Below are 15,809 nucleotides of genomic sequence, written 5' to 3'. Positions count from 1 at the left end.
CGATAGCATTACTTGTTGTTTCCTAAAACTTTTTTGTTCACATGTACAGATAGATTCCTACTGCGATTTACGATTTTGGATTCACACTTCACTTTTGTGTAGCACACAAATGAATTAGAAATATGAATTTATTATTTTTGTAAAATGTAACGTCCAGACCCTTGTTAAGAGAGGAATATCTACAGTTCGAACAGGATATGCACCTCCAAGCCACGAGCCTAGTTTGCCGCATATAATCACAAAAAATAAGTTAAAAGTCGTCTAAAGCTGGTCAGAAAGGATAAATACATCAATGAACAAAAGGAAAATTATCTCCTAACAGGAATCAATGACTGAAATTGAGAGGGAGCAACAGCACACAACCCACTGAGAGATGAACAGATCACACGCTTTGAAATTCCAACTCCATATAACATAGCATGGTATAAGTGGTCCACACATTCGACATCAAAATTACGGGGAAAACAACCAAGGGATTCTTGGGGAAACAGCAGTTCAACTTGCTAACAGATGAAACCTAAGAGATGAGCAACATCCACCGCACTTCAAGATTATCTGCATTGAGTGAGATACATCAGTACTTCAGGCAACCAGAAGACTGCAAATTGAGAATCACAAAGCAATTCTTCAGTGCAATTTGTGCTCGACAATATCAAATTATGGTCAAGAGTTCACCACTAGAATTTTTTGAGCATGCTGCAAGCAATTACACATATCTACTGTTTTCACACCGTCATGTTTCAAGACGTCTTTCAAGGAAATCAGGGAAGCATTAGATCTTGATTTATCTGAACCTTACATTCATTTTACGCTTTACGGGATAGCTTTCAATTCATTTTACGCTTTACGATAGCTTTCAATGTTTTGGATTTGATCATGAAAAGTTTGGCAACTCAGGTCCAATGGTGGCATATCACAATACAGCAAGGATTAAGCCATTTAGAAGTGGCACACAAGTCACTGTCATGGCCATGGTAGATTTTCTTTCCAACAGTGTACACCTCAACAATGCAACTTGGGGAGTGATCCAAAGTAGCCAACAAAAACCATTTCACGGCATGGTGAAAGAGTACACTCAATGGATTGACTAATGGAGGTGTACAGGTAACAAAATTGGCTAGCTCGATTTATCAGTAGTACGCAGAATTGCCTAACTAACAATTCAGAGGATATACAAATACCAGGCAGCGACTGATCCGCAGAAGGTCGATGGAAGTCACACACGACATGTGTAGTGCTAGTAATGCTACAAGAACAGAATCGTGTATACACCGAACACTACTAAACCCTATTATGATGCACCATCTGACGGTCATGATTTGAATCATTTCACAACCAAACACACGCGGATGAATATGAACAAATATGTCATTTGCTCAGAATCCATTCTGGAACAGACACTTGGATGGACGATCCTAACCTTTAGATGCTGCTGGGATACATGAAGACCCTGACCTTGCGCCCCTGAACAAAAGCAAACATCACAAAAACCATCAGCACACAACTCAAGGAATCACATCACAGAACCGAACGGACGAGAGACGACCGAAGACCCCAACTAACTCACCATGGCCTCCGCCGGCAGGTTGGACTTGAACTTGGCGCGGACGACGCCGGAGTTGCCGTGGGGGCGGGAGACCTTGCCCCAGATGCAGCGGTAGTGCGTGCCGTCGCTCTTGGTCTTGGCCTTGTAGACGTACGCCATCCGCTTCCCGCCGTACCACGCCACGTCCTCCTTGGTGTTCACCCCCTCGATCTGCACCAGCGACGTCGTCTCGTACTGGTTCGACTTGGACCTTCGGCGCCCCAAACCCCCCACGAAATTCAGAACCACGCAAAAGACGAATGCGGCAATCGCGGGTCGAGATCATCCGAGCTCACCTCTTGTATCCGAGGATGGTGCCGCGGACGTAGAGCCTGACGCGCTGCCCCGTGCGTCCCTTCACCATCTCGCCGCCGGCGCCGGAGACGGGGGCTGCTAGGGCGGAGTGCGGCGGAGAGAGAGCTGCGATGAGGGAGGCCGGCGCGACGACGAAGGGGAGAAACCCTAGGCGCCGGGGTTCGGAGCGATATTTATCTGTCCCGGGAATGAACGGCACGGATGGGTTAGGTTGTGGTAGATACGGACGGTCCTGATTTGCTTGCAGGAAGATGGGCCATTGAGAGGCAGGCCAGGGCTTAAAGGCCGATTGTTACACAAGTTTGTAGCAGGCCCACGTAGTTTTACTAGTCCAGAACTTCAGATAGGCCCACAAAGAATGGGTTAATCAATGCAAATGACATGTATCAGCGTTGAACCAAGTTTGTGAAATTGATTTTTTAGCACAGATTGTTCTTAAGCAAACGCTATACACCGTTGACTCCACGACGCTAGAGTACGAACGTACTCCCCCAAAGATCCGGGCCGTCCCGTCCGGCCTCGCATGCCGCGCCCCCCTCCTGGCTCCGGCTCCTTTACGCAAAGCTGCGGCCATTACCGTGGACGCCAATTAAGCTCCCCCACGCACACAAGTCCACGACTCATATACCACACGCCAGAGCTCCATTAAATTACACCAAGTTGAGCCAATCTAAGCCAAAGCTAGCTTCCTCCCAAGATCGATCAACAAACCTTTGATCAAGCCCATGAGCGGCAGATCAGGAGACCAGCATCAGCTGCCGGTGGCCGCCATGAGGAAGCAGCTGCAGCACGCCGGCGCCATGAGCTTCCCCAGCAGGCTGTCGACCTCGAGCAAGGCACTGGTGCTGCTCCCCTTGCTTCTCCTCGGCTTCATCTACCTCTTCGTCTACCCCAAGGAGTTCCAGCTGCAGTCGCTCATGGCCTCCTGCGCCCAGCCCCCCGCCACCCTGATGTCCTCTTCGCGCCTCGGGGACGAGACGACAACAATGGCCACCGTGAAGCCGGACTTCCGGCTGCTCATCGGCGTGCTGACCCGGGCCGACGTCTACGAGCGCCGGCACCTCCTGCGCATGGTCTACAACCTCCAGCGGCTCTCCTCGCAGGCCCTCGCGGCGCAGGTGGACGTGCGCTTCGTCTTCTGCCGGCTCTACAAGGACGACCAGCGCGTCCTCGTGCCGCTCGAGATCCTCCTCCATGGCGACATCATCGTGCTCGACGCGTGCGAGGAGAACCTCAACGAGGGCAAGACGTACACCTACTTCTCCACGGTCGCGTCCCTCTACGCCGACGACCCCTACGACTACGTCATGAAGGTGGATGACGACATCTTCGTCCGCCTCCCGGAGCTCCTGGCCTCCCTGGCCAAGATGCCCCGGGAGGACGCGTACTACGGGGCCACCATCCCGTGTGAGGAGATGGACCCGCACAACGGGTACATGTCCGGCATGGGGTACGCCCTCTCGTGGGACCTCGTGCAGTGGGTGGCCACGTCCGACATAGCATGGAACCACACCGTGGGGCCCGAGGACATGATGACCGGGCAGTGGCTCAGGGAAGGGGGGAAGGGGAAGAACAGGTTCAATGCCAAGCCGGCCATGCATGACTACCTGCTGCCCGTGCCTGTGGACAAGTGCGAGCACGAGCTCATGCCGGATAGCATCGCCGTGCACCGCCTCAAGGACAACCCGCGTTGGGCACAAGTGCTCGGGTACTTCAACTTCACCGCCGCGCTCAAGCCCTCCAAGTTCTACAACATGAAGTCCTAGGGCGACGCGCGCGCGCGCGTGTGTGTGTCGATGCTCGTAATTTTGGAGAGTTCTACGTTTCGAAATGATATTTCTACTTTGTATCTATGGTCATTGGTTTTGGAGAAATTTGTATTGAACAATTTAATTAAGCATATATACGAAAGACCTGTGTGGACAAGCCGGGCATTTTAAAGTCCCTTCTAATTAGTCATTGTCACAACATATTGAAAAAAGTGCACAGTATATTGAAAAAAACGATTTTGTGTTAAGTTTTAAAAAATTAGTTCACATGTACCATTGTACTACCAAGCTTCAAGCATTGTACTGGTAGAAACAACTAAAGCAGAGGGAACATAGTTTTTAAAAGCAGAAATATGGAATAAATACAGCGAACTTTGGGTAAATCCGTCAATAAACTTGAATTGCAATGAAGTTAGTTTCTTGTCTCCAGGGTTCATTTGATTTTAAATAGAGCTTGGAAGTGCGCTGTGTCAATTTAACCAGACTACCAGAGTCGCGGCCTGTGAGAAACGGCTTTTAGAAGTTCCCAGATTCAATCAAATCTGAGAAATTCCCAGCCACTGCTAATATGACAGACAGACGACGCCGCGGCTCTCATGGAGAGCTGGAGAGAAGGAAATCGCGGGCCATGGCGGCGGCGGCGGCGGGGGTTGCCAACTGATCATACGCCCCCAGCATCTGCGGCCTCTCCAAGTCCGACATTCAGGTATACCATGCCATTGCCATTCCCCACTTCTTGGTGAGAGCCTAGGTATGCCTGAATGTCGGGCCGGAGAAGCAGCCCTAATTGGGGTCTCTCGTCAAGTCGCTCACCATATTATGGTGGAAGTTCAAAACCGAACAGATCACCCAACTGATTCGGTAGTTCATATATACACGCATACTGATATTACATATACTGTACCATATATAGTTCATACTTACAACAAAGACGAATGGTTCCATTTATTTACTCATTGCCTCTCTTGCAGCAGCATATACACATATATACTCGGTGGATTCGCATCCTCTAAGTCTCCACTCTCTCCATCAGCTTGATGCCCGACGCTTCCAAGATCTCCAGCGCTTCACAGCCGCAAACGCACGGATCAGAGTCATATATATGCTACATTACACAAATCGTAAGAACGAACATCGTTAATTTGCTTCTGCTGCACTCACCTGGGATGTAGATTTCAGGTTCCAGAGGCCGGATCACCCCTCTCTTCTGGACCTTGTTCTGGAGCAACAGCTGCAATCACAGGAGATGGTGGGGATGGATTAGCACATGGTTTGCTCTGGAGCAGGTGTAGGTGTAGCTAGGTGTGACTGATGTGGTTCAAGTGTAGTACCAGGGCTCCTATCGCTGCCGGTAACCCGACGGTGAGGGCCATGGCGGTCGTGGACCTGTCGTTCTCGACAGTTCCAAACTCCAGCAGCGTTGCTTGGTGCTTCTCAGTGGGTCGCCCGTCGGAGTACTCCACCTCGACTTCATGGTGGAGCAGTACCATATCCTGGATTATGAGAGCAAAGTATGTGTTTAGCATGTCACTGAATATGATGGTCCCAATAAGCGGATCTTTTAAACTTGTTCTCCGAGCCCAGTGAAAGTGTCCTATCGGCTATCATCGTATGAGACATGATGGTAGAAAACGATGTGAAAAGCAGAAGTTCGGAATGATCATTAAACTGTGAATCTACCACGACACTACAAGAAATCGATAATGTGTTTTTGTACGGCCATTTCAAGAAGAATTAATAATGTGTTTTTGCACGTTAAATTCAGCGCTGCCAACCTCACACTTGATTATGTCAAATTATTAGCCTTGAGATCTTTCCAGCTTTTACATAACATTATATTATTCTTTTCTCTGCAAGAAAGCAGAGATCACAGGGGCTTTGAAAAAAGTGATACATTTGTGATATGTTCTGTACTTAAAAATTACGTTGATAGTTATATCCAATACATGGGCTATATTGAAGATATAAGACAACAAGTCTCATCCCTGTAAAAACAGAAGAAGATAATAAGCCTCACCTGCTCATTGTGGCTATATGCCATCCTCTGTTCCATTCGTTGGCAAATAACACTGAATGCACTTGAACAATCCTTAGGTATCTCTGTCTCCTCATCCAGTCCCAAGAACCTAGGCGTTGCAAGATCAGTTATGTGATTTGTAAGTTCTAACACAGAAGTTGTTTGTTCCTAGCAAATTATTATATTATTTCTTGCATAAGACAATCATTAGTTATCTATTTAGATGGCACTACAGAGTACGCCAGGTTGTAAAAGAGATGAAATTTGAAAACAACGTCAGAAAGCACAGGGATCAGAGACTAACTTGATTGTTTTGAATATCTTGACAGCTAGTTCCTTTTCTTTGCAATACCCAAGGGCCATGAGTCTGGAAATCAGTTCATCATTCTGTCCTCCGGAGACTTCTGGATTTCCCTTGCTCGTCGTTGTAGAGATGTTATTAACATTAAGGAGATCATTGAGAAAAACCCTATATGTTGGGCGATTAGTTTGTTGTAGCAGTGGATGATCTGCAGCATCAAAAAACCCAATTTTTCCCAGGATAGCCATGATCTCACTAAATCCTGCATAGGTGTGACAAAATTGTACTCACGGCAAAAATGATGACTTTGTGAGGAAAAGAAATACATCAACACTTACCTTCGTAACGAAGAGTGGACCTATATACAGTAGATGCTTCTTTGGAGATCCCATACAGATCCCCATACATTAAGGAATTCCGATTTGGCAAGTGTTCCAGAGCAAAAGCTGGAAGCTCCGGTAGTCTGAGCCTCTTTGCCGAGTCAAATAATTTACTACCTGTCAAAGTGGTAAGTAAATCACATCGACTATAAAAAATTGATATTAAGATGGTGTATGCAGTTTTAGATCACTAGACAGTTATACACAGAATAAATTGTTATTTCAGTTGTTTCAACAGCTTTCTTAAGAACCCATGACATGAAAAGTGATTGCCACCTGTTTCATATATATACATAGTTTTTGTATAGAGAAAATTAGTGTATGGATTGAACATTAGATCGGCACTATTGCGAAGTTGGACAAATAGGAAAATACCACTTGCCCGCCTGATAAGTGGGCCCTGGGGACCACATCTTAGAGACAGAACTATGATATTTTCTAACTCAAGTGATCTTTGTGATGCTAAGTGCAATTCGCCTAGTTAATTGAGTATAAGGTTAATCGGTGGTACAGTATGATCACACCAGTAAGTCAGGCTATTGGACATGTGCTCCTTTTCTGTGGACAATTAATGAGACCTGGAAAATGGAACGAACATACCATCTACATGGACAACCTCTCCAAGAAATTTGTAGACAGCAGGATTTTTTCCTGCTCGGATGGCACCTGCTGGACTCCAACTAAGAAAATAGGGAAAAAACCATTAGTATTTCTGGTAAAATTTCTTGCATGAAATATTGTTCTAACAAGCTCCACATGTAGACCTTGGCATACTAGAGATAGTTAAATTATTAGAAGGATAAAGACACTTACCTGAACTTATAGGCTAGTGGATTATTTGCTGCGGCTGGAGATGGAAGTCCACCGCAGAAAGATGTAAACGCCTTTATTTTCCCCTTTTGAGCATGTGCCTCATCAATCATTTTCATTGCCATCATGTGATCTGTGTAAAGGAAATATATTTAGAGCTTGCCATCATGCAAATTTGCTCCACGACGGAAGGTCATTTTCTCCATTACATAATACTCAGTGGCCGAAAAAATATCGACACTCATCAGTGACAATTTATAGTCATGTCTTAATTTCATTAACATGTATATGTAATAGCATAGAAACCAGTATTTCCATCTACATTATGGCTTGCATTTAGGGCGTACCTATGCCAGGATCAAGACCCATTTCGCAGAGTATAGTTACACCTGCTCCTTCTGCAGCTTGCTCCAACTTTGACATGGAATCATCAACATAGCTTGCTGTGACCAAGTGCTTCTTGAGCTATATAGAGAAATATAATTCAAACAATTGAAGCAATTCCTCAGTTTCTATATAGCATCATAGTGGTTTAAACCTACCTCTATGCATACTCTTGCGATGGCTGCATGAAAACTAGCAGGAAGCAAGCTAACTACAACTTCAACCTGCAAGAAGAGCGCACATCATTAATTTCTTAGTCTGCTTGCAAGTTAGTGCAACAATTAACAAATTCAAGGGGAAATATTATATCTTGACAAGAAAGTAAAGAGAAACCTATATCCTGAACCGCAAACATTACATAAAAAGTTAACCATAGGAATGACACGAAGTAAGGCCGATGGTAGTTTAGGTACTTCTATTTGTGACGCAAGTCTGGCCTCTTATGCTTACTGCAGCATACTGATGAAAAGTAGTATTTGTTCACTAGAGGAATTAATTATCAGAATTAAAATACCTGTGAAACAAGATTTGAAAGACTTCCAATATCTGAAACATCAAGCTGAGCTGCTGTTGCGTTCTTTATTCCTTCAACTGTCTGCACGCAGAGAAACAAAGACATGAGAATAGTAGTGGACTAATGGTCCAATCCTACAAATATCATATTCAGGTTGGCCAAAATGACAGCATACTGAATTTATCCCAGCTTATTTATATCAACAACATGCTAAAAGCAACTCACAATTTTTTCCAGCTAAAGTTTGTGAATCTACTAAGCAATTAAGAAGATCATACTGTGAGACTCACCTCTTCTGCATCTTTTTGATACAGAGATGCCACAACAACATGAACTTGGTCAGTGTTATAGTCATTAGCACCGCTGCTATTGATGTTTTGATAAGATGCTAGAAATTCAGCAGCTGGCCGACAAACTCTTCCAGCTCCAAGAATCAAAATCTTTGGTCCTACTTCATCCATGCTGTCATCACTTCCGCATTCGCTGACTCTTCCTATTTTGAGAGATATTTCCGTTTCTCTTGTGGCATTAGGATCTCCACGATGTGCACTAGCTATAGAATTCAAGGAATCGATAATTTTATCCAACGTAGAAGTATCATCTGCTCCTACCTGTAAAATGAATTCATTATGCGTTTCAGAAAAAAAAGAACTCAAATAACACAATGAGAAAAAAAGAAGCAGCTCAAATAAAGGCTGTCTTGAAATTCATTTTTAATGTCTTCCACGGAAGACAAAGAAAGTATTATGTTTATTAATATAAACTATGAAACATTAGTTTCACTAATAAATACAAATAGAAGAGGCATCAATCGGTAAGGGTGCTAAACGGTACAATAAAGTTGCATTTTGTATGATATAACATTCACTGCGGCAGGTTACATATGTTATTCAGGCAACAGAACTGTGAGGTCCTGATTTTTTTACGAAGAGTTACTGATGTTCAGAAAATATAAATCCGATATGTTGATAAGAACAGCTGCCAAATTCAAATACAAAAACAGTAGGGGAGGGGGAAGGGGCATAATCAGTGTATATGAAGAAGGAAGCTTAAGAATCAAATGCATGCTTATAAATGCTCGCAGAAATAGGGCCCTTCTGTTTCTTCCTTGAATAACCAGAGAGCTGTGATACCAACATACTTACAAAACTAACAAGCCCAAGAGGAAGTTATGAATTATGCCCATAAATTGTTGGAAGGAACAGAGTTCAAAAAGAAAAGAAAAGGAAGGGGAGCACAAACTGGTTCATGGTAGTCTAGACCTCCAATTAGTCGAAGTTGAAGTTGGGCAGAAACTGTGGTAGGCTCAGGAAGGGGAATGCAGATCGAACTATTAAACCTACTCAATGATTGAATGTCTCTGTCTGCTTTTGCAACAGTCGTACTGGTGTCTTCTTCTTATTTTCATTTTTTGATTTTTGAAGAGCTGATAACCTGATAGGGATGGGTGAGGGTGGGCCAGGAGCTACTAGATCCAACTTCTTTGATTTGATGATACTGGGCACCTTTTGGATTCTTTTATTGTTTATTTTGTTAAGTTCAGTAATGGGTAAAAAAATGACCACCATAGTTACCACTTACTGCACCGGAACTGGTTTAGCATGACAACCACACTTTTCCTAGACGAAAGAGAGAGAACTTTTTTGAGAATCAAAAGCCTAATAATGGGATAACTGACAAAATGGAACTTCTCGATGTTAGACCATTTAGCTTTCTACAATATAATGAAAGTTGTCCTTTGATGTGCGCTTGCAAAAACTTAATTGCTCTAAAAAAGCTAAATATCAATTATCAAACTAGAGACCCTTTTTTGTGCTGAAAATTGTTGATATAAGAAATTTTAACTCTTACTTCAAGCTCTGAGTATGACACATCGTCAATGCTTTGTCCAACATCGCATTTAACCAAGTGAAAAGCACCTCCAGCTGTTTCAATAATGTCCAGAGCTTCATTTATAAGGAACTTATCAAAGAGGTGGCCACTGAGAGATACCTGTTTCATTAAGAAATTGACAATTTGTTAGAGAAAGCAATTGCGAAATTGTTTCAGTAAATTCCAAATTGTATCTGTGTACGGCAGTTAAATTTAGCTCATAAATGCATCACAATACTAGAAATTATATTTCTAACCAGGGTGGTGTACTTCTTATCAGGCAGTGAATTTAGAGGAGCTGGCGGCATTTCTCTGCATAAGAACAAAACATGAAACCATAATGTTTAGAATAGTATTGTAGACCAGTAAAACACGTTCGAAGCTGGTAAATATAGATCAGTCATGACCAGAAACCTGTGGTAATGTAAAAAGATTAAACATAACACATGCTAACAAACAGAAAAAGGTCTCAGATTAAAAAATATATTCTGACACATTGGAGCCATATCCTGTTCAGTGAGCAATATATTCTTAACAAGATCAGCTACTTAGTTCCCGTTGTGATTAGTTTGGGGGATCTCAGGGACTCAATGAACAAACATAAATGCCTACCCTACAAAACTACCCACAGAAGTAAAATGGTGATGATGAGAATATCTGTAACTTACATCATAGTCTTTCTCATCCGAGGAATATATTCATACAGAGGAGTGAGCCTGCCAGCATATGCAATGCAAGCTCTTCTCAAGTGGGAAGGAAGCTCCAACAGTCCCTTAGATGAGGCCAAGCTAATAACAAATCTAGATAATATGTCTCCAAAATGCTGGGAGGCCTGCAGAGTTTAAGTACAGTGGAATATTAGTCATATCATTGCAATAAATTGGAACTTCAACAAAAATAGCTTTATCTGTTTTATTATAAATATCTCACCTCCCTAGAAAACTCTGTAGGGAGAATGTCAACAGCTAAGCAGATCACACCATCGCCCTCCATATCATCATGGTATAAATTAGTAGAAGGATCGTACCTAGATTTGCATATCAAGCATTTGTCAAAAGGTAGCAACCAAGTATCTATAGTATCTATAGTGTAATTTACCAGAAACCATTCTATTTATCTGTAACTAATGGGCAATGCAGATGTTGATTTTTTCCATAAACTTGATCACACTTAAAAAAGTTTGACTCAGGACAAAAACTTATATGCCCTAGCTGGAGTATATGCAACAGGAAAATGGAGAATGAATTACCGGAAGAAAGGCCTCTCTATTGATGTACTCTTGTTCACAAATTCTATTGAACCTCCAATGTCACATGTTATATCAGAAATACCAACCAAAGGGCACCCATTAGTCATGAGCTGTTGTAACTGATCAATGCTCAATAGTCGCGGAAACCTTCTCTCCCAGTACATACAGTTCACTGTAGAAACCACAGGCCAGATGCATATTAGAACATGATGGCCAAATGACTAATCTCACAGACTCTCGCAACAAATGCCATGATTCATTCTAGAGTCTAAAGTCTAAGACTATACACCATGCAATCACCACCCCATGAGGTTAGTAACTTTATCAGGTTTTAAACTAGCAGTATTATGCAGTGATGTATTTCTTTTGTAAAACTAAATAGCATAAATGATGAAAATGCTATGGCTGGGACTTGTTTCGTTGTTTTACAGATTGTGCCAAAATACAGAAACATAACAGAACTGGACAATATAAAATGGAAGCAAACAGCTATGGACATACCAATGGCAGATGCATATGGAGCAATCCTTTCATGAAAAATAGGTCTGTAGTGTTCTGGATGAGCATAATAGTCAGCCTACAGATGATGCCAAGATTTCTTACAGTTAGGCTATTGAAAGGTGAAGAAACCTAACGAAGTGGCGGAAAATGTATATGGCTAACACTAAAACATAGATTTACTAAGGGAAGAGAAAAGGCCGCTAGTGCATCAATCAATAGGATTAGGAATATAAGGGCATGATCGGTTTTAAGAAACGTTTTGAACTGAAAATTTAAGAAATGTGCAGTACTTTGTTGAAACATCTGCTGGGATCCTTGGGTGAGACCATGTCTCTAGACGTGACAACACATCCATATAGCTGGAACGCTCTCCTGGTTGACTGATTGTGTGGAGACAAATGCTTGCCCTGTAAAATTTGAGAAATAGAGCAAATTAAGGTTATATTAAGAAGCTATACTGACAAATAATATCACATCTGTAACCGTTAAATTTATAACAGAATTTATTAGCATAGATACACATACATTCTGCAGGTGGCAGAAATTTCATTCATTTAGATGGAGACAAGAAGGTCAAAGAAGCAATTGTTTACTTAGAGAAGGAGTAATACCGCAGAGAGCTCAGGAAGTTTCTCGGCATCAACAAATGTATGGGGTAATAGCTTGAATATCTCTTGTGCGCCCTGAGAAACTGTCACATATGAAGGTATAGGTGTGAGGAGTAAATTTGTGGCAGCCAACTTAGCTAAAATGATAAAAAAAAACTGAATGTTTGATTTGTCAATGTGAAAGCAATGTAATTTGGATTAGTCATAAATGTGTTCTGCCAATGTATTATGCTCTTTTGTTCAATGGTAACTTTATCAATTGTTTCCCCTAGTACTGACAGTCTGAAGATTTCCGGTTTCAATTCAAATATTACTTTTAATCACCATTGTTCTATGAAATGGCTACACGGTCACTTTGATCCTCAAATAAAAGAGGCAAGAAGGAAATGTTCTTTCCTTTGAGATTGCACCAAAATAATACGCATAGTCATCAACAGGATCCACAAAACTATGTAAGGTTGGTAAATGTGCACTAGCCAGTATAGAGAAGGGACCTTAACTGCTCCGTGTTCATAAACACCAGGAGCATCAGGGCAGAAATGCATCCACCCGGAAAGCATATAAGATTACAAATGACCCAATAAAACAGAAGGACCTTTATCCTCAAAGCACCATAAGACCCCTAAAAGTTGTGTATGCCAAATAGGCATAGTTGCACTGTATTTGAATAAGTGACTTCTATTATTAGAATCAACGAAAGGTGAAACAAAGTTAACATTAGAATTACCATTTCCAGATCCAGTGAATACAAATACTATTGGACAAATTCCAGATGGAAGTCCAAATGTAGCTATCTCTTCACCAATGGCAATGACTGCAGCCTTGGCTGCAGCAAGCGAAGGATACATATGGGATTGTCCCAGAGAGAGAAATGGAGTGGAGTATCCAAGGCTCAAATATCCTAAAATTTCAAGGGAAAAAACTTTAGCTTTAATCAACATCACTAAACAAAAAAAATCATAATTAATGTGAACTAATTCATTTCTGCATGAATAATTGCTCATGAAAGAGCAAATTGCCCTTCATGATGCAGAACCAGTCTACATAGCAAATCTGAGCACAACCACAACAGGCATGATAATGTCAGGTCAATAAATGAACTGAGAAATGAAATGACAAACAGTGTTCTTACGCTGTCCGAGACCGTGTAAGAAGTCTATCAGCCCAGCTCTACCAGCAAATTTCCCAAATGCTAGCAATCTTTTGCCATCATCATCAACGATCAGCTCATAATCAAACAAGGACACTCTTTCTTCGAGGATCTGAAAATACAACAAAATCGATTTAGTGCCGCATTTCCTCCGAAGAAACGTTTATGTGTGGCATGGTAGCTACCTTATCTAATAGTGGCATATTTTCTTTCTGAGCCTTGTGGGTGTGAGAGAAGAATGCATATGCTCTATCTGGAAGAATCATCTCCAACTGCACAAAAGGAATACATCTCAAAAACGTTTAATAACTATGATACTGGAGCAGGTACAGGTACAGACTGCAGATCAAAGGCAGTTAGAATATCTAGCTTAATGGGAACATAGTATAACCTTTGGTTGTTTGATGCCTACAATAAGACCACACTCGGACAGGTCTTCTGAAATCTCACATCCAGCATCCTCATACTGAGCATCATGATGGATCCTCTTTGTGCTTGGCTGCACGATGATTCGGTTTACACCAGTTTTGCGCTTGCCACCTCCTAGCACAAGACGGGCACAATGTGAAGGAGTTAATGGTGCCCTCCTCTCCCACATATTAACAGTCTCGGCAAGAATTCCGATGACCCCATTGCCCAGCAAGGTGTCGTTGCTCTGCGAGTAAAATTGTAATGAACATGCCCTCAGTGTTAGAGAATCAGTTATCAGAAACTGCACAGTTGAAAAACCAAAGGGATCGAGCAACGCACTTCAGTTCCAGCAGATCCCATAGAGGATGAGTGCAGTTAAGCGCCACGATAGAGAACCTGTTATCACCTACTCCTGAAAATGAAACGAATGCCTCACAACCAGGCTATCACAGTTTCCAACGAAGTACTGCAGTTAAAATTTTCTACCATTTAACTGTAATAAATCGTAATGGTTTGGACTGTATTAATTATTTGGTTAGTTGCTTATTTTTCACACGTATATACAATAAATAGTAGTCACCTTTAGATGAAAATAACACTTGTGTTTATTTATTGGAGAAAAGAAAACATGATAAGTGTTCTGGAACTCGCTGCCATTGAAAAGTGCTGTTTCTTTATCAAAAGAAAAGAGGAAAAGTGCTGTTTCATTTTTATAAAAGAAAACTCCTGAGAAAAGTTCCTTTTCCTTGCTAGTAGTAACTGCCAGATGCTGACAGCAAATTCCATGGTCATGTCTGATGTCTAAGCAAGCAATCGGAGGTCAAAATCAAGGTAACAAGAACATAAAAAGAAAGGTCAAAACATATTCCATGGCCATGAACCCATGACTGGAATACATGTCGAGCCTGAACTTTGATCGAACGGGCAGCGTATCAGTCATTTTCAGACAGTACGCCTATTCTGCTCCCCCAGCCCCTGGCTAGCTCCAGTCCAGTGACAGGCGTGCAGGCAACCACGCCCATACTGTGCGCACACGCACGCACGTGGCGCTTCTGTTGGTGACCACGTCACAGCTAAGGTCACACGCAACCCGTGTCCACATCGGGCGGCCTCACACTTATTCCGAGTTCCGACCTTCCGGAGAGTTTACTCCAGCGCGTGTGTCCAAGGCAGACACGACTCGTGAGCGCCGGCAGCGGCACGTGCCACCCACCTCCGGCGAGGACCTCGATCAAATGCGTGTGGATGCACGGCCGGCCGGCGGCTAATCCAGCGGCAGCGGCAGCTAGCCGCACTGACCGGAATTCGGAAGTTTGGAAAACCCGCCCGCGATTCGAGTGAATATTCCACGGGAATCGGAGTTGAAGCCCGGCCACATATAAAAATTCCCAAGCTGATACTAAAAGGAAAAGCTTGACAGGACAGGTGGTGGTCGCACGTACCTGGAATTGCGGCGGAGTGGAGGCCAGGACGGTAGGAATGGCGCGTGAGGCGGAGGAAGGGGAGGAGGAAGGGTTGGCGAGTGAGGAGGGGACTGCGCGCGAGTAGTAGATATAGAGAAGTACTCCAGCTAGGTGGCCTGCCTGCCGGCGGGGCGGCGGAAGAGCAGCGCGATTTGGAGACGAATAGCCCAAGAGTTTTGGCTGCTGCACGAGGACGGATGGCGACGGACGGCGACGGCGAGTGTCGCCGTGGAGTTGAATTTGGTTTGGGGAGGAAGGAAAGCACAGCAGGGGCCGAGAACGGCAACCAAACAGGAGGATGGGCATGTGCACAGTACGTCAGTACGTGAGGAGCTGATCCTGGACCGCCAGCTCCTGTGTGCATACATGTCACCGGCGCCAGAAAGAAAGACAAAACCGTTGACGCGGACGTCCGGGTACGGTGGTGTTGTTTCTCACGTTTCTTTCTTCTTCGGCGGATCGAGCCAGCCCACATGGCAT

The 15,809-nt window shown here is 43.3% G+C and overlaps 3 protein-coding genes across 3 annotated transcripts; 1 reads left to right on the top strand and 2 right to left on the bottom strand.

The window, feature by feature from the left end:
- Window positions 1–268: 268 nt before the first annotated feature.
- LOC100826139 (60S ribosomal protein L35a-1) lies at window positions 269–2,050 on the bottom strand. Its single transcript, XM_003570663.4, has 4 exons — window positions 1,882–2,050; window positions 1,568–1,796; window positions 1,421–1,464; window positions 269–555 (listed from the first exon to the last, which is right to left on the bottom strand). The coding sequence occupies exons 1-3, from the start codon at window positions 1,947–1,949 to the stop codon at window positions 1,423–1,425; spliced, it is 339 nt and encodes a 112-aa protein (XP_003570711.1). The 5' UTR covers window positions 1,950–2,050; the 3' UTR covers window positions 269–555; window positions 1,421–1,422.
- A 343-nt stretch (window positions 2,051–2,393) lies between these two features.
- Window positions 2,394–4,599, top strand: LOC104584327 (beta-1,3-galactosyltransferase pvg3). The gene has a single exon (XM_010238612.3). The coding sequence runs from the start codon at window positions 2,626–2,628 to the stop codon at window positions 3,664–3,666; it is 1,041 nt and encodes a 346-aa protein (XP_010236914.2). The 5' UTR covers window positions 2,394–2,625; the 3' UTR covers window positions 3,667–4,599.
- Window positions 4,515–15,446, bottom strand: LOC100824912 (alpha-aminoadipic semialdehyde synthase). Its single transcript, XM_010237859.3, has 26 exons — window positions 15,309–15,446; window positions 14,206–14,278; window positions 13,847–14,110; window positions 13,641–13,727; window positions 13,438–13,567; window positions 13,033–13,206; window positions 12,309–12,388; window positions 11,988–12,104; window positions 11,698–11,773; window positions 11,197–11,368; window positions 10,878–10,974; window positions 10,616–10,779; window positions 10,205–10,259; window positions 9,927–10,067; window positions 8,366–8,686; window positions 8,076–8,156; window positions 7,720–7,785; window positions 7,525–7,642; window positions 7,181–7,310; window positions 6,968–7,047; window positions 6,326–6,484; window positions 5,991–6,249; window positions 5,687–5,795; window positions 5,001–5,162; window positions 4,831–4,900; window positions 4,515–4,734 (listed from the first exon to the last, which is right to left on the bottom strand). Exons 2-26 carry the CDS (start codon window positions 14,224–14,226, stop codon window positions 4,679–4,681), a joined length of 3,189 nt encoding a protein of 1,062 aa, XP_010236161.1. The 5' UTR covers window positions 14,227–14,278; window positions 15,309–15,446; the 3' UTR covers window positions 4,515–4,678.
- Window positions 15,447–15,809: the final 363 nt, after the last annotated feature.

This window comes from Brachypodium distachyon, chromosome 3 (assembly GCF_000005505.3).
Source record: "Brachypodium distachyon strain Bd21 chromosome 3, Brachypodium_distachyon_v3.0, whole genome shotgun sequence".
NCBI lineage: Eukaryota > Viridiplantae > Streptophyta > Magnoliopsida > Poales > Poaceae > Brachypodium > Brachypodium distachyon.
The sequence above is the reverse complement of the archived record's forward strand: the minus strand, read 5'-3'. Positions and strand labels throughout refer to the sequence as shown.

What these genes read in the sequence shown, in the direction of transcription:
- LOC104584327 (XM_010238612.3), top strand. Translation starts at nt 2,626, where the DNA reads ATGAGCGGCAGATCAGGAGACCAGCATCAGCTGCCGGTGGCCGCCATG.
- LOC100826139 (XM_003570663.4), bottom strand. Translation starts at nt 1,949, where the DNA reads ATGGTGAAGGGACGCACGGGGCAGCGCGTCAGGCTCTACGTCCGCGGC. An exon ending in ACCATCCTCGGATACAAGAG is followed by an intron (nt 1,797 to 1,881) that starts GTGAGCTCGGAT and finishes GGGGCGCCGAAG; the next exon opens with GTCCAAGTCGAACCAGTACG. An exon ending in ACCTGCCGGCGGAGGCCATG is followed by an intron (nt 1,465 to 1,567) that starts GTGAGTTAGTTG and finishes GCTTTTGTTCAG; the next exon opens with GGGCGCAAGGTCAGGGTCTT.
- LOC100824912 (XM_010237859.3), bottom strand. Translation starts at nt 14,226, where the DNA reads ATGGGATCTGCTGGAACTGAA. An exon ending in CCAGCAGATGTTTCAACAAA is followed by an intron (nt 11,774 to 11,987) that starts GTACTGCACATT and finishes CATCATCTGTAG; the next exon opens with GCTGACTATTATGCTCATCC. An exon ending in TCGCAAGAGTATGCATAGAG is followed by an intron (nt 7,643 to 7,719) that starts GTAGGTTTAAAC and finishes TTCTCTATATAG; the next exon opens with CTCAAGAAGCACTTGGTCAC.